The sequence below is a fragment of the Choristoneura fumiferana genome, chromosome 4 (genome assembly GCF_025370935.1).
Source record: "Choristoneura fumiferana chromosome 4, NRCan_CFum_1, whole genome shotgun sequence".
In the NCBI taxonomy this organism is placed as follows: domain Eukaryota; kingdom Metazoa; phylum Arthropoda; class Insecta; order Lepidoptera; family Tortricidae; genus Choristoneura; species Choristoneura fumiferana.
Genome location: NC_133475.1, coordinates 1691268 through 1709775, shown reverse-complemented (window position 1 = coordinate 1709775; position 18508 = coordinate 1691268). Strand labels below are relative to the sequence as shown.

Sequence of the window (18508 nt, the reverse complement as noted above, 5' to 3'; positions counted from 1 at the left end):
AAATGGTTCTTATTTAGATAAAATTTGCTACGTAGGGGAGTGGGGGGGGGGGTATTTGGGTTAATACTTTGCAAGACCTCTGAGTTTTTCGGAATTTATTAAAACTATGTAGGTATTTTGAACATGAAACTATACTATGATACTCACTCATATTAAGTAACGGATAACTCACGTCTTAAACCGAGTTTAGCTCGACATGTTTCGGGCTATTTCGTATCGTCGATTCAGTGATGTGTTTGCGAAATATTCAACTTTAAAGTGCAAATTTTCATTAAAATCGAGCGTGATAAAATTCAGGATGGTAGTAAGTATATCAAACTTTCAAGGAAAACTATTGCGGCCAAGTTTTCTTGAGAATTATTTGTAGTTTATGAGTAAATAGCAGCCTTAGGTATAAAATATACCTAAACTTAGAATATTCCAAAATATTAGGGTTTATTCAAATTCGTAAAGGTCCTAATAAATTAGGATTTATAGGGATTTTACAACCCTTTAGAGATGCTATTAAATTATTTACTAAAGAACAAACATATCCATTATTTTCTAATTACTTAGTTTACTATTATTCTCCTATTTTTAGTTTTTTTATCATTATTAATTTAAATTCCTTATTATTTTAATATAATTAGATTTAATTTAGGATTTTTATTTTAATTTTTTCGTAATGGCTACGGAACCCTATTTTGGGCGTGTCCGACACGCTCTTGGCCGGTTTTTTTTTATAGTAGCCAGTCGAAAAGGTACCGTTCGAGGTTGGATATAAGTAAATTCAATTTATTATTATTCTCATTTTTTTTAGTATTTTACTTTCCTCACAGTCAAAATGAAAAGTTGAGTGTCTAACTCGGGTAAAATTACCCATTTCCCCTCGAACTATTGAAATGGGGCGGTGAAATGGGTCACTTTCCACCCTTGGTTATCAATGTACTATTGTAGCTTGTCCCAAAAAAATACTAAATTGTTGTCAGTCATAAAGACATAATTTATTTATTGAAATAGAGATATAGTGCGAATCTTTACATCCGTTGTTATACCGCTTTCGATAACCAAATAGGCATATTATCTAAAACAACTGTTGGCAAAAAGTACCTGATAATTGAGCTCATCATTATGTGCGTGAGTTTATGGTATGGTAATGCCCTGAAATTAATGTTGACAGCAAAAAAAAATATTATCTGGGGTTGTCGACTCAAAAACGAAAATGAGATGCTATCTTGCAACCCAAGAGTTTAGGTAGACACTAAAAGTGAGGTGGCATTAACATTTTCCATAACATCTATTTACATTTTAAATTCAGATCGATACTTAATTAAAAAGTCCTGGCTAAAAGGACAAAATTTCAATGCCATAAAATTAAAAAAAAACTATTTAGGTTATTTCGACTAGCTTTTTTCCATGACTTCGTCCGCGCAGAGATAGAAAAAGTTAGTATTTATTGCGCAAGTTGAGGCCATCCTTAACAGCCGACCCCTTTGTCCTCTTAGCCCTTCGCCCAACGACTTTCAACCCCTCACCCCGGCACACTTTATAATTGGCAGGCCCCTTACTTCGTTGCCGTCGCCGAGCTTCGGGGACTCCAGCTCATCACGACTCAGCAGGTTCCAGCGCCTTGAAGAGGTTCGGCAGCACTTCTGGAGACGATGGTCTCGTGAATATGTCACCGAGCTTCAACAGCGCACGAAATGGCGCGTCAAGAAGCAGGAGTTGAAACTAGACGACCTCGTGCTGATAAAGGACGAGACCCCGCCCCTCTACTGGCGTCTGGGGCGAGTCTGCAAACTATTTCCTGGCCCCGACGGCGTTCCACGAGTTGCGGATGTCAACACTGCCCACGGGACTATACGAAGAGCGCTAAATCGTCTGTGTTTGCTGCCCAGGGAGAGCTCATCGTCTTGAAAGCTTTGCTAGAGCTTTCAAGGGCCGGGACGATGTTCACGCCAGAACGTTTCACCGAAAGAAGCCTTAATACATATATATTAAATTCATTTTGCTTTGTATAGTTTCATACCCAATCAGACTGCGTACAAATCACGACATACATTCGCTAAACCAATAAAAACACACGCATATCACGACACACATCTCTCATCCAGTCACAAGCACCACTCATGCACACGTCACACATTCCTTACTAACGCTTTACACGTACTCAAACACTCGCCTATCATCCTCCGTTCACACAACAATTGATTTGTAAATTAAGTCAAGCTAATTAAATGTTATATACCAAAATTTTTATTTTACTAAAAGTCAACTAAATCCACCTTGTTCCTATAATGAACAAAACCCTTAGGCTGCGTTTCCACCAGAGACGTGCGAAGATGCAGTGCGAGGAATGTGTTTGTCATAAGCTAATTAGTAAAAACGATTCATCTAGACACGCGGTAGAGTGTCAAGCCAAGTTCAAGCTAACAGAACTGGCGAGCAGCACCGTGTGTAATTGTACCCGAAGACATGGCGCAATGGCGGTCTATGGGGACTCTATGTCCGGCTGCTATTGGCTGATCGATGAATAGTATACGATACACTACTACTTTATTAGGAAAAAAACAGATTGCTCGTCATCATCAGTCAAAATCTGTTCAGGCTGTCGTTTCCAAAAAAGCGGTAAGCTGCAAGCAATAGAAATTCAGTACTTAATTAGGTTAAGAATTTTAAATGCTTCTAAATAAAAAAAAAAAAAAAGTGTATGAAACCAATGTTAAGAAATATAACTTTTGTTTAAATATTTTAAGAAAAAACAAATAATTTCCTCATAGAAATTAGAATAATAAATTTGTAGATTGAGACATATGCAAAAGTATGACGTATAAACGGACAAGTGGCATGTGACTTTATTGACGTCACAAGCATCCTGTCAAAGCTCCGAAGTAAAAGCGGATAAATTCAAATGTCCGTTTCTACTGCGATGTTTTTTCAAAAGCTAGTGTAGATGTTTTCTTTTACGTGCCAAATTTTCTTCATTATTTGAATTTTGATTTTTTTTTTAACAGACTTATATATATGGTTAAGTTATTTTTTGTAAAAAAGCATTTTTGAAAAATGTAGATGTCCGTATCTACTTTGCTGCCATCGATTTTATTCTTCCGAAAATTTGGCTTGCTGGTAGAAACTAGCCATTGAACATAGGGCTATTCCGTGACTGTTTTAGTAGGTACTTTATATATTCGTATATGAGAACTAGCCAAGTCCAACCGTAGGCTTCGATATAATAATATTATCCTAAGCTTATAACTTGATATTTTAAGTTGTAATGAAATATTTTATATTGTTACATATAAATAAATTTTACGACTGACCATTGAACTTGGCACCTTGGCACTTGGCACCCTTTAGATCTCACTTCTTTTGTCGTTAATGTCACATATATCATAATCGTGGCATATAACATAATTTTGAACTTGGCTCTCATTTCACATTTATGTTTTGATGGGATTTACCTTTCTTCGCTCAGCTCAAAAAAAAATCTTTGTTGACAATAATGATATTTAAGTTTTTTTTTTAAAAAGAGAAAAACGGAAACAGAGACGAATTGACACGATGAGCTCCCAACTCAGCATGATGTCGATCTGGCAGCCGCCGCTGGTCTTCTGTTTCGAAACCATACGAGCTATATGTAAGTAAACATTTCCACTGTCTACTTTACTGTCTATCTATTACAGTTCTTGAGATACAGCTCTATGATGATGTTTTGATGATGATGTATACTTATATATAAAAAACTAAACCTTTTTGTTTATATTTGTAATATTAAATACCCTGGCCACTTTTGACACTGTGTATATTTTATATAAGTATTTTAATATTATTCTGTGACGACCGGATAGCCAAGTGGTTAGATAACGAAGTTTGAGGTCCCCGGCTTCGATCCCCGGCCGGGGCAGATATTTGCATGAATAATACGAATGTTTGTTCTCGTGTCTTGGATGTTTAATATGTATTTAATATGTACTTATCTATATAAGTATGTTTATCTGTTGCATAGTATAGACCGTGCCACGAGAGTTGAAGTGAACGATTACTCACACAGTTAGTAGTATAGTATAGTATAGTATAGTATTTATTTATTTGCCAGAATTATGGTACATGAAGATGATAGTACAAAAAATATAAATACAGAGCAGCATAATTCACCATTAATAGGCATGCAAAAATTAGATTCTTAATTACATTAACTAGATACAATATGTTCATGTCAGCTTTACATTAGTTACTATGTCAAAAATTCCTTAATACTATAAAAACATTTTTCCTTTAGCCAGGATTTAAGTTTAAACAGAAACCTTTTACACGGCAGAGCTCTCAACTCCACGGAATATTATTATAAATTTTTCCGGACATAATAAAACAGTTCTTCTTGTGTAACGTTGTTTTGGAACTAGGCATCTTAATACGAAACACATCTCTTTCACGTAGGATCGGATTCCGTACAGGTTTATCGAACATCCCCAGATTGCTTCTAACAAATTTTGCATGCTCGTAAATGTAAATGCTTGTCAGAGTTAGGATGTTGAGCTTTTTAAACAGTGGCCTACACGGGACCCATGGGCCGACCCCACCTAACGCACGAACACATCTTTTTTGAGCCAGAAATATTTTGCTGATATCTGTAGAGTTTCCCCAGATGATAATTCCATATCGAAGAAGAGATGCGACGTAGCCATGATAGGCAGTCAAAGCAGCAGATTCTCCTGCTATACTCCGTAACCTTTTTAAAGCAAAAACAAACTTATGGAGTTTATGGCATAAATCATTAATTTGGGGCTTCCAGCTACAGAACCTATCAAGTGTCATACCCAGGAATTTAACTTCATCACTGTTATTTATAATTTGTCCCTTGTAGTTTACATTCAGCGAAATACGTTTTGTTCTAATATTTGAAAATTGTACGAGGTTAGTTTTCTCTATATTCAACTTCAATTTATTAACATCAATCCAATGAGTTATGTCATTGATTGCATTTTTTGTCAAGTGTTCTAATGTCATCGACTTGTTATTGTTTGCAATCATTAAAGACAAATCATCTGCAAACATAATAATTTGATGCTTTGAAGATTGAGGGATATCGTTAATATACAATACAAAAAGCAACGGTCCCAAAATACTCCCTTGAGGTACTCCCCGCGGGTTCAATTTAAAGTTTGATCTATATTGAACAAATTCCTTACATTCATTAAGCTCTCCAACCTCAACACACTGGCTGCGATTTGTTAAATAGCTTTCGATCCATTTAGATGCAATACCTCTAATACCATAATGTTCACATTTTCTTAAAAGTATAGAATGATCCACAAGATCGAAAGCCTTCGACAAATCAAAAAATACTGTTGCTATGGAGTGCTTTTTGTCTAAGTTTTCTGTCACATTTCGTATAAGTGAGTATGCAGCATGTACTGTTGATCTATTTTTTACAAAACCATTTTGTTGCTTTGCTATGACATCATATTTTTCAGTAAAACTGACAATTCTTACAACAATCTTACAACATGTCATGTAATGACAGCCGGATTTTGACATTTAATCATACATTTCATTCATTCTCCTGTTGTACAATCAGTTCTATTTTAGCTGTGTAATCCATTCACTTCAAATCTCGTGGCACTATCTATATCCATAAAATAAGCTTTGCTTAGTTTGAGACTAGGGTCAATTGGTACCTATCAATTACCCCATGATAATAATGGTATAATATTTATTCTTTATGTCTGCTGTCGCCCTCACCACTTCAGTATTGTGTCGTTTGTCATGAACAATCAACTCCGTTTCTTCCCTGCAACTCTAGTTTCCTTCAAGTCGTTTGTCCCCCTCGGGTACGGAACCCTAAAAACTAATATGCGATTTAGTTCTTTGATTGTTCATAAGGCTCTCTGGAGATATGCTGTTGAAGAAAATTAATCGCACCCCAGGTAGAACCTTTATGTCATGTTGATGCTCTAAACATCTGTCAAAGAAATCATCGTCAAATTGATAATGAAATGGTCCTTAGTATGTACGCCATTCAATTTCTTCAACTGCACAGTTGTGGCCAAAAATATCTTTACACTTTCGTACCTTGTCACTGTATGCCATCTGATAATTTTATATAAAAGTTCAAACATGAAGTGACAACCAACAAGGTAATAAAGTGTAAAGGTATCGTTGACTGATTAATACAAGGCAGATTTATTTTGAACCCAACGCATTATTTTGAACGTATCCTATAACCTTACAAGATGAAACTGTTAATTGGTCGATATGGTCCTTATGCAGGGTACCTACCAACAGGAGATTTCCATTACGCATGTCATCCGTATTCGGGGAACCGTTTTCATTGATCGATAAGGCCCGCATGCGAGGTCAAATCACATCAAATCAAATCATTTATTTTTGGTAAAACTTACACGAAGTAGTACAATTGACAAGATTTCATATTTCTAAGACTATAATTTGATTCGTTCTCTGTATTCTGTTTGGAAAGAGAAAAACGCTGATTATTTTAAAATTTCGCTACAACTAATAATTAATTTATTGAATATTTTTTAAGATGTGCTTATACTAAAAGGGCATAACTCCAAAACTACGACACAATAGATCCATTACTTTTGTCTAGTCTCTTAAAAAAAAGATCACGTAAATCTGACGTAGACGTTGCATAGAGATGTTGTCAAAATTATGACGGCTCCTTTTTCTGGTGAAAAAGGCAAAGGAAACATATCTATTCTGTCGTAGTGTTGGAAAATTCAGCCATATTTTTTTCAATTTTTTGTATTTTTTCAAATATGGAGAAATCAATTATAATAAATATTTTCCTATGTTCAAGATGTATTTACAGGTGTTAAAAAAATGAAATCTTGTCAATTGACATGTCAGAAGGAAAGTTACATGTATGTATGTTTTGCCACAACGTGGCATGCAAAACATACTTGGGTATGGGAGATTTCCACAACACATGATAGGCCTGCATTCGGGCTTCACCAGTCACTATTCCGCCTCCGGGGAGTCACCGCACGCTGTATGTCGATCAAGTTATCGACTTATGAGTTTCACTAAATAGTCCATATACTTAACGTCTGTGGGGAGATATCGTACGCTGTATATCGACCGAGTTATCGACCATGCGCTAAAACAGAGTAACTAACGGTAACTCTATATCGCTTTAGGACAGAAAATGAAAGAGAATGGCATTTTTTATTATATCTGTTCTTTGTTTAGTCATCTAACTTAGTAAGTACACAATAAATCAATATTATACAGCAAAAAATATCAAAAAATCTAAACTTAACTAATATCATGGCAGTAAACCTAAATGTCTTTTTAACGATTACTTATGGTTATTTCAAAATTAGATTGAGTATATAATCTAATCTCTATTTTGATTGTCTATTATGTGCGAGCCCGGGGTCGAACCCGAACCCTCTGCTTGAGAAGCCATAGGTTAAACAACTGCATTATCACGGCTGCTTCCGGTGATACTTAGTCAGAATCAACAGACTTTCTGAGATTACTCAATGATTTTACAAAAAAAATGCGAAAGTTTTTGAACGGTTTTTTTTCGATTATTCGAGTCGAGAGGCAAAAAAATACTTCAACCCTTTTTCCGCCTTAGGGATATTTTTGTAAAATCATGTAAGTATAAATAAATAAGTAAATATCATAAATAAATATCAAGGGACAATTCACACCAATTGACCTAGTCCCAAAGTAAGCTTAGCAAAGCTTGTGTTATGGGTACCTACTAAGCAACGGATAAATATAATTATAAAGATAGATACATACTTCAATACATAATAAACACCCAAGACCCGAGAACAAACATTCGTATTTTTCATACAAATATCTGTCCCGACACGGGAATCGACCCCGGGACCTTAAGCTTCGTAGTCAGGTTCTCTAACCACTAGGCCATCTGGTTGTCTAATCTATACTTAACGTGAACAGTCTTAACAGAAAAACAAATTAGTTTATTAATAAAATGGTAAGTAATAAAAAAAACTTTTAACAAATTTCATCTTATTTCGTTTTACAAATATGCTCCAGAACAATTACATAGAACAAAATTGCACAATAGTTAAAAAACATTAAACAGTTTTTTTTTACAAAAAAAAAATACGTTTTTGAATACTTTAAAAAAGCTGTAAATGAATTAACAATTAACTGTTTCAGTTACCTGATTTTATTAAGTACTATTTTACGACCTAAACTATCGGGATATATTGTTCAAAGCTGTCGTTTCTCGGGCATGCGACGGTAAAACTGCAACAAAAATGGTTTTGTTATTTTTTTTTATCTTGAAACAGTGACAACAATTTAATGGTACCTACTGGTACAAGTATAGCTAATGGATGGACATGGGAAAAAATAAGACTTATGCTCTTGTGAGACATGATTTATAAAACCACAAAATTAAGTTAAAAACTTGTTAAGGGGCTACCCGAGGTTTTAATTGATTTTTGACAAGTTTTGAATCGTATCTCCTACTTTTACACTACAGATAGAATTATAAGTCAAACGGCTTCATTTTCGTCTACCGGATTTTGAAAAATTTTGAAAGATTTTTTAAACATTATCTGAAAAAACACTTATTTCGTATCTCTATTGACGTGACAGATCTAACATATACGAAATCTATATATTTGGGTTCGTCTTTGACGTCTCTAAAAACTAGTCGACGGTTTTCATTTGAAACTTATTAACACAAAAGTTATGGCTAGAAAACCAAATTGTTCAACTTTGATGCCAAATATCTCTAAGACAATGAACTTTGAAGTAAATATGGGATACTATACTCGTATTGCTTAAAGCCGTTATTTTTAATATAAACAGCTACAATAAATATCAGAAAACTAAGGAATTAAGATCGAAGGTCATTGGGGCATGGGATCCCCTTAACGCAAATCGTGATAGACTTTAATATTCTTTAAAAACGAACAAAATAATGTTTATTAATGGTTTTAAAAGAAAAAACGCCTGATAAAAAAACGCCCCAAAAAAAGACAACTAAAAAGTAAATAATAATTATGCATTACCTAGCTGTTGCCCGCGACTTCATCTGCGAAGAATTTGTTTATCTCAATCTCGCGGGGAATGCTGATTTCCCGCAAAATTAGCCTAAGTTAATTTAGTATTTAGTATACCTAGTAATATTTTTTTTATCTAAGCGTCGTCGGTGTCGGGGGACAGGAAACTAAAGTAAATATGTTGTATTTTTATAAATATTAACCTTAGCGGTCCCCCGACACCGACTACGCTTAGATAAAAAAAAATATTACTAGGTACTTATACTAAATTAACTTAGGCTAATTTTGCAGGAAATCAGCATAGTCCCCGCGAGATTGGGATAAACGAATTCTTCGCAGATGAAGTCGCGGGCAACAGCTAGGTAGTGCATAATTATTATTTACTTTTTAGTTGTCTTTTAAGGCGGCGTTTTTTTTTCAGGCGTTTCTTTTTTTGCTAACGTTGTTTTGTGTCAGGGGTTTTTTTATTTTTTATTTAAGTTTTTTATTTCATGTTTTTTAAACTGGTGTATTTTTTTTAAAGTGTACTAGTGCGTTGGATATCCTGGCTGCAGCATCAGCTCATTGTGTTGCCACCATTGCATTGTATGTAGAATCAAATACTGATCAAAAGGAATCAAACACGACATATCTGCTATTATTTTTTCAAGAGTATATCTGCAGCATCAGCTCGTCGTGTTGCCATGCATTGTATGTAGAATCAAGATCGAATCAAACACGACATATCTGCTATTATTTTTTCAAGAGTATACTGGTGTGCTGGATATCCCGGCTGCAGCATCAGGCCGAGAATTCCATTATCTTGCATAGTTATATAGCATACATGGGTGTTTCAAATTTTAGGTCCCAAATATGTTTGAAAGTAAAGTAAATACCCATTATGCGTTTAAGATTCCTACCGCAGCGAACAAAAAAGCTGATGATCTTGAAACGGCTGAACCGATTTTCATAAAACATGTCTATGGTCTATCCCTGAAATGAAGATACTAAAATGACAGTCTGAAATGTCAAAAGTAAAAATAATGTGGCCAGCATAAAAGGAACAGTGCTGCTCCATGATTTCGGTTTCAAATATGCACTTTTACGATGAAGTGATAAAATCTAATCACAGCCAACGTAAAAAATAATACAGAGGGGCTACTACAAAAGTAGAAAAACGAAGTTCGTATGGCACCGTCCCTTTCACTCGCGTGTTAAATGAGATAAGCGTCAGCGGGACGGCAACACACGGGGTTCGAGTTTTGCATTTCGTAGTTAGGGCCAGCTGGGCTACTACGAAATTCGAAAGTCGAAGTTCGTGTCGTTCCGTCCATCTGACACTACTATTTAGTGCGGGGGTGGGAGGGGCGTTGCGGTACGAGCTTTGATTTTCGAATTCCGGAGTAGGCCCTCAGTAACACACAACGTCATTGTTCATGTTTTTCGTATTCAAGTGATATTCAACCGATTTTCGTTACTTTACTCGTACCTATTGTCATCGGATGTGATCAGTGCGTTTTCTCGTGTTATTGTTGCTGTTAACGTTATTTGTTAAATTTGTTGAGATAGACTTTTTATTTGTTAATTTTGTTTGGTCGTGTTTTTGTTGAGTTTTGTTGGATTAAACATGGACTCTGAGCAGCCAAGTACTTCGTCGCATAGACGACACAGCCGCGAAGAAATACTTTCGCCTCGGAAAAAACGGAAACGTCAACCTCTTAGCAAAGCCGACAAGTGTATGGTTGTAAATACGTACAAATATCTATACACAGAGGCCAAAGAATGAAATTGAAACTTAAACATCAACATCTATAAAAAGTCGAAATATCTCGAAAACGGTCGCATTTTTATTAGACCTATTTTACCTTTTCTAGAATGTCCTAAGTGCCCTACATATTAGTACATCACGGATCCGTTCATATCTTAATATTTTACGACATACATACATAGGTGCCTACAATATCTTTCGGTGATAACCGGTTGCGGTACATCACTATTTATGAGACGCAAAGAACAGGTAACACATGAAACGTCATTTTAATATCTCGAATTATGGGACAGACCATAAGATCCATCGCTAGAAAACCAGCTTTCAATTAAAAAAGCCCGCATTCAAATCGGTCTACCCGTTTAAGAGCTACGGTGCCACAGGCAGACACACAGACACACACACACAGAAACACATAGCGGTCAAACTTATAGCACCCCTCTTTTTGCATCGGGGGTTAAAAACAGTTCTATCAGACCACATTTATAATTTTCATTAATTTTTATGGAATAATCGAGAAAAACTAACAAAAATGCAACGTTGCCAGTTCAGCAGGTATAAACGCTGTAAAGTGCAGTGATTCAAAGAACTGATAGCTCTTGGGGCCAGTTTCTAGAAGAGGCGGCATGGGTAGGCCCTTTACTAGTAAAACTGATGTCCTAATGAAGTTTGCAAAATGAGGGCTATCGTTTTTTGTCTCACTAGATGGCGCACTGTTGCGTGAGGTTTTTAAGTATGGCTTTCAAAGTCTGTTATTATGGGCGTGATAACAAAGTTTAGATTAAAATCATATTTAATACACCTTAAAACCGTACCATAAAAATATCGAGCATGCCACAGTGTTCCATAGTCCCCGTTTTGTTCGGAAAAAAGGGAGGACAAATGTCAAAAAAGACAAAATTGTCTCAAAACACAGACATTCATTCCCCCAGAACGCATATTTGCCATAATTAATTTCAGATATTGCAAAATATTCACAATATTATTCTAATTACAAATAAACCCGCGTAGCTCACCCAAAAACTATGAGATTTGACATTTCGGAGACCTCACGCTACACTAACGCCTCTAGTGGCGAATTCATACGCGATAGCCCTCATTGTGATGGATGAGAGTATCCCAACAACATCGTGGGGCTTTTTGGTCTTATGTCCAATAGTTGACGTTTTTCGGCTGACCATGATGATTTTGATGATGATAAATTAAATGCGCTTACCGTAACTGTTGGCCTTATGGCGTTTGTAGATCAGGTAGCTTATTCCAATGACTGCTCCAGCGACGCCCAAGGATAAGAATAAATATAGAGCCACATGTGCTTTGTCTGCTGGTTCCGGTTTTCTGAAAACAGAAAAAATGCTTAAGAATTTTAATACGAAAATAAAATTGAAAAAATATATCAATAACGCTCATAATCAGCAATAATTAAAAAAATATATATAATAATGTCTAACAGTAGTGATGAGTACTCACGATTCGGGTGTCAAATTGGTGGCTAATGTTGCCCCTAAGCTGGCTGGTTCAGCGGCGGGTTTTACTGAAGCAGGCCCCAAGGTGGTTGGTTCAGTGGCGGGTTTTACCGATGCAGGCCCCGAGATGGTAGGTTCAGTGGCGGGTTTTACTGATGCAGACCCCAAGATGGTTGGTTCAGTGGCGGGTTTTACTGAAGCAGGCCCCAAGGTGGTTGGTTCAGTGGCGGGTTTTACTGAAGCAGGCCCCGAGATGGTTGGTTCAGTGGCGGGTTTTACTGAAGCAGGCCCCGAGATGGTTGGTTCAGTGGCGGGTTTTACTGAAGCAGGCCCCGAGATGGTTGGTTCAGTGGCGGGTTTTACTGAAGCAGGCCCCGAGATGGTTGGTTCAGAGGCGGGGTTTACTGAAGCCGACCCCGAGATGGTTGGTTCAGTGGCGGGTTTTACTGAAGCCGACCCCGAGATGGTTGGTTCAGTGGCGGGTTTTACTGAAGCAGGCCCCGAGATGGTTGGTTCAGTGGCAGGTTTTACTGAAGCAGGCCCCGAGATGGTTGGTTCAGAGGCGGGTTTTACTGAAGCCGACCCCGAGATGATTGGTTCAGTGGCGGGTTTTACTGAAGCCGACCCCGAGATGGTTGGTTCAGTGGCGGGTTTTACTGAAGCAGGCCCCGAGATGGTTGGTTCAATGGCGGGTTTTACTGAAGCCGAACCTGAGATGGTTGGTTCAGTGGCGGGTTTTACTGAAGCCGACCCCGAGATGGTTGGTTCAGTGGCGGGTTTTACTGAAGCAGGCCCTGAGATGGTTGGTTCAGTGGCGGGTTTTACTGAAGCAGGCCCTGAGATGGTTGGTTCAGTGGCGGGTTTTACTGAAGCAGGCCCCAAGGTGGTTGGTTCAGTGGCGGGTTTTACTGAAGCAGGCCCCGAGATGGTTGGTTCAGTGGCGGGTTTTACTGAAGCAGGCCCCGAGATGGTTGGTTCAGAGGCGGGTTTTACTGAAGCCGACCCCGAGATGGTTGGTTCAGTGGCGGGTTTTACTGAAGCATCCTCCGAGCTGGGTTCCGTAGCACAATTCACCTAAAATAAAAATGTGAAATATTAAAGAGGGGTACCCTAATGAAAATAATTAAATTCTCAATATTATTAAAAACATAACAATATCTTAACAGCGTAGGCTTCATATATTTTTCTGTAATTTATTATGATTAAAAAAATCTTGCATATAGTTTTACAGCCTTATTCATAAAAAACCTTAATTGAGGTTTGATCGGTCTGTTACTTAGCAGACTGATAAAGCTTGTTAGACGGTTGTCAAGAAGTATGATTCATAAACGCTTGCTAGCAGTCTGCTAGTTGTTGAGCTGCAGATAGACGGATTAGACGCGTTATGTTGGCCATCTTGACAAATCAAAGACAAAAAATGGCCTCATCGATAATTTTTTTAAAATTGACAGCAGTGACAGCAAATTAGCGGGAAAAAAATAAAAAGCGAGATGTTTTCCCGCCATTTCCGATCCGCATGTTTATGTTGTACCTAAGTGCTAAAGCCCTCATTATGTTAATCATCCTAATTTTATTTTTTTCATATTTATTGTTAGTAAACGTATTATCATATATACCTAATTAAGAGGATTTTTAAATATAAATTCCTGAAAATAATTTTTCCTGGATTTTTTTAAATCTTTGCGTAACCCTCCCTTCACTAAAAATATCTTCGGTATGGTTTTTTGCTCTTGTCAAAGTCAGCTGTTCAAACTTGTGGCGGCCATTTTGTGACTTAGCAGGGAGATAAAGGAGGGTATACGGTACTCTAAATTTAGCAGAGCCATGATCGACTGATTAGCGCTAACAGACGTTTTTATGAATCATGTTTTTTAGCATCGGGCCTTCAAGGAGCCTTCGAGGAGGCTCTAACTTTTTATGAATAAGTCTGTTAGTCACTAGTTTTGGAGAAGGGAGAACCAATAGACAATGTATCTTCTTTATGATTTTTATACTATTTGTTTGAGATGTTCGTCCACAAACCTTTTTGTTTGATATTATGTGTGTTATTTGATATGAAAAAAAATATATAACAAAAAATTGAACCGACTACAAAAGTCATGAAAATAATTTGCGCTTTTTAGTATAAAAGACATAATATGCAAAAGTTTAATGTCAACTGCTCGTCACTTTTTACGAAAAATTGCTATTTCCGATGCAGAGACGTTCATTATTAGGGACACCTATGTATTTGCTGTTGAAATTCATCATTTGGTGAAGTGGAACTGATGATGATGACCACATTTGACCAACGGAGCGACTACTCAATAACAAGTACTTCACGGATTGAATTTCAATTACTTATAAGCAATTTAAGCTCATCGTAATGCATATAATAATAATAATAATAATAATAAGTATGTAGGTGAGGTAGACGACTATAGGTCCACTCCAGCTGGTTCGTGCTGAGACACCGACTTCAGACTGGTAGAAAATTATTTTCATGGTTTTTCATTAGTCGGTTCGATTTTTTGTTATAAAATTTTATAGTATAAAAGACTTCATGATTGATTAAATATTATTTACCTATTTGTTTTAATAAGAATTATGTATATTTGACATAATTATCAAGAAGGAAATGTGACATGCTTTTAATTGCATTTGACATGTAATTGGTTGATTGACATTTTAATTTAAATTATTATAATGTGCTTTGGACTTTATTACTTTAGGCTAAGAAAGCTATTTAATTGTGATTGGTTTTTTGGAATCTTTTTGTATTTTTTATTTCAATTCCAAAATTTTTACTTTTACGGTCATCCCGTAAAACCGAAATTGAAAATACAAACTGAAATATAGATGCACAGAAAAAACAGAAAAATAAGACCATCACTGGGAATCGAACCCAGGTCCTCGGTAATCCGTACCGCGTGCACGATACGCGATACGGTGCGCGTGCGTGATATAGCACGCGGTACGGATTACCGAGGACCTGGGTTCGATTCCCAGTGATGGTCTTATTTTTCTGTTTTTTCTGTGCATCTATATTTCAGTTTGTATTTTCAATTTCGGTTTTACGGGATGACCGTAAAAGTAAAAATTTGGAATTGAAATAAAAAATACAAAAAGATTCCAAAAAACCAATCATAATTTGATTGCTTAGAAACGATATCTCTTGTCCGGGTGAGCGGTTAGTTCCAAAGGAATGCCGAAAAAGTTTGAGGGCTTACGGCATAGATGTCGCTAGCGTCGCTGCTTAAGTGACTAAGTAAGAAACACAAGCTGAGATATGAGGTGCATAGGGAAATTCGTGTCGGTACCGTTGACCATCAGTGGTGTAGCGGTATAGCACGCGGTACGGATTACCGAGGACCTGGGTTCGATTCCCAGTGATGGTCTTATTTTTCTGTGCATCTATATTTCAGTTTGTATTTTCTATTTAATTGTGTCATTTAATTTGATTTATCATTTTTAAATCCCGACGGAAAAAGAGGGGTGTTATAAGTTTGACCGCTATGTGTCTGTGTTTGTGTCTGTCTGTCTGTGGCACCGTAGCTCTTAAACGGGTGTAACGATTTGAATGCGGTTTTTTTACTGAAAGCAGGTTTCTAGCGATGGTTCTTAGATATGTTTATCAAAATCGGTTTAGCCGTTTTTGAGATATTGAACTTTGAAGTGACAAAGTCGGGGACTTTCCAACTTTTTACCCGACTGCCCGAAGGAGGGTTATGTTTTTCGAGCGTATGTACGTATGTATGTATGTGGGTATGTATGTCCATTTCTTTGGTCCTCGCTACAGCCTAAACGGCTGGACGGATTGTAACATATGAGGTATCATTGGATTTGTCATAACTGTCGGAGTGACATAGGGTATAAAATATTTCAATATGGCGTCTGCGAAAAAAAATATGGCATAGGAATAAAAAAAAAATATTTTGTATTGCAACAATATGGGAATCAAATGATAGCTAATAATTAGCCCATTCTAAATATATAGGGGTTATAATACTTTTAATCTACTATTTTCACAGAAATATCAAAAAAGTATAAAATAAAAAACATTAAATTAAAAAAAAATCAAAAAACCCGACTGCCTTAAAAACAAATAGGAAGAAAATAAGTCTAGTGGTCTAGAACTCTGTCAAGAAGCTCATTTAAGGTTCAACATTCGGGACCCATTCAAATCGTAACCAGCTCAAAAAATCTTGATAATGGGTTCCGACTGTTGAACCTTAAATGAGCTTCTTGACAGAATTCTAGACCACCAGACTTATTTTCTTCCTTTTAGTTTTTAAGGCAGTCGGGTTTTTTGTTTTTTTTTTAATTTAATTGTTGGTAAGAATTAGTTATCGTGTCCTGTTAACACGTCTTATCTTATGTACGATTTACTGATATTGTGCCTACCTATTCTCTAAATTTCGTACGCCGACAGGCACATCATAGTTTGCTCTTTTGTTTATTTATCACCTAATTATATTTACCTATGTTGACGAAATAAATGAATTTTAATGTCATTATTGTACTTGTAATCTGCGGCAAGTAAGTACTTAAGTAAGTGTGGCGGTGATCATTAATACGCAGAAGTACAAATCTATATCTTAGGGGGCAAAGTGATGCGCAGGGCGAGGGTAGAGGCCTTCAAATGTAACCCCAGCCATTCCACGTTGAACATTCACCTTACTTTACCGATTTAATATTTGTGTACCTTTTAAAACCCCCACACACTAAAAACATTATTTTATATTCGTTGGCTTACTGTATGAACTCACTAATCGAAAAAAATTGAAAAAGCTGCTAATTACTTTTAATTATAAAAATCACCTAAATATTATGATAACAGAACTATAAAATTGTTGATAAAAAATCATTATAATCTTTACGTTATGTTTACAAAACAAAACAAACGCATAGAAAAATATTTAATTATGTTTGCTTTTAAAAGCTTTAGTCAAAAATGTAATTACCTGAATTTTAAACTTGTTTAATGACTTTCAGATAAAAGAAGAATTTCGAAAATCGATCTAGGTACATTTATGGCGAAATCTGTGAACATATATAAAAAAATACGTACAGCTGAACATAGAACATCTTTTTTTAACCCCTGACACAAAAAGAGGGGTTTTATAAGTTTGACCGCTGTGTGTCTGTGTGTCTGTCTGTGGCACAGTAGCTCGTAAGCGGGTGGACCGATTTGAATGCAACTTTTTTTTATTTGAAATCAAGTTTTCTAGCGATGGTTTTCAGACATGTTTCATCAAAATCGGTTTAGCCGTTTTTGAGATCTTGAACTTTGAAGTGACAAAGTCGGGGGTTTTCCAACTTTTTGTCAGTTCGGTTATTTTTTTCCCATCGAACCTTATAGTGTGAGATATCGTTGGATAGGTCTTTCAAAATTATTAGGGGATTGCTAAAACAATTTTTCGATTCAGTGATATGTTTGCAAAATATTCATCTTTAAAGTGCACATTTGCCCAGCAGTGGGACACTATACAGGCTACTTAAAAAAAAAAAAAAAAAAGTGCACATTTTCATTAAAATCGATCGTCCCCCTCCCCCCTTCTAAAATCTAAACCGGTGGGTGGAAAAATTTGAAAAAAATCAGGATGGTTGTAAGTATATCAAACTTACAAGAAAAACTATAACGGTTAAGTTTTCTTGAGAATTATTAGTAGTTTAAGAGTAAATAGCAGCCTAAGGTATAAAATATACCTAAACTTGGAATATTCCGTACAAAATATGAAACCCTTAGAAAAATATTACTTATTTGGCTGCAGAACCCTATTTCGGGCGTGTCCGACACGCTCTTGGCCGGTTTTTTTAAACTACCAGCGTATTCGGAAGCGCTTAAAGAAATTAACTATTATTTATCAAAATTAACACGATATTAACAATAGAAAAGTATGATCACATTTTCAAAAACTTACTGTTAAAGCACTAACAGCTAATACCAGAAGCACAAACGGACTCATTTTAACACGTGTCACCGCCTCCGATGCCGACTCTGAAATACTTCAGGATGCAGTAAAAAACATAATATTATACTTACTCGCAACTGCCCGAGCATATCGTGAAATGTATAATTTTCCTGTAACGTAAGGGGAAAATACTATATTAAGTCATTCCTAAAGATATAGCGGAATAAGTCGAAATGTTAAATAGTAACTACCCAAGGGTTTATAGAGACGAAGTTTTGGATGCGGGAGGGACTTGAACCTTGCGTCTCTTGGCTAGAAACGTCGAGGATGCTACCAACTGTACCAAACAATTTATGTTGAAAATCTTTTTTGAATACAAGCTTTTTCGCTGACTGTACTTTTGGT

At 36.3% G+C, this 18508-nt stretch overlaps 1 protein-coding gene across 1 annotated transcript; it reads right to left on the bottom strand.

Moving 5' to 3' along the window:
* Positions 1-4341: 4341 nt before the first annotated feature.
* Positions 4342-18195, bottom strand: LOC141427250 (uncharacterized). The gene is made up of 4 exons (XM_074086503.1): positions 18113-18195; positions 12214-13283; positions 11960-12081; positions 4342-8232 (listed from the first exon to the last, which is right to left on the bottom strand). The coding sequence occupies exons 1-4, from the start codon at positions 18155-18157 to the stop codon at positions 8180-8182; spliced, it is 1290 nt and encodes a 429-aa protein (XP_073942604.1). The 5' UTR covers positions 18158-18195; the 3' UTR covers positions 4342-8179.
* Positions 18196-18508: the final 313 nt, after the last annotated feature.

Coding starts and splice junctions, on each gene's coding strand:
- LOC141427250 (XM_074086503.1), bottom strand. CDS start 18,157: ATGAGTCCGTTTGTGCTTCTGGTATTAGCTGTTAGTGCTTTAACA. Junction 13,284..18,112: donor TAGCTGTTAGTGCTTTAACA/GTAAGTTTTTGA, acceptor TTTTTATTTTAG/GTGAATTGTGCTACGGAACC. Junction 12,082..12,213: donor ACCAATTTGACACCCGAATC/GTGAGTACTCAT, acceptor TTCTGTTTTCAG/AAAACCGGAACCAGCAGACA.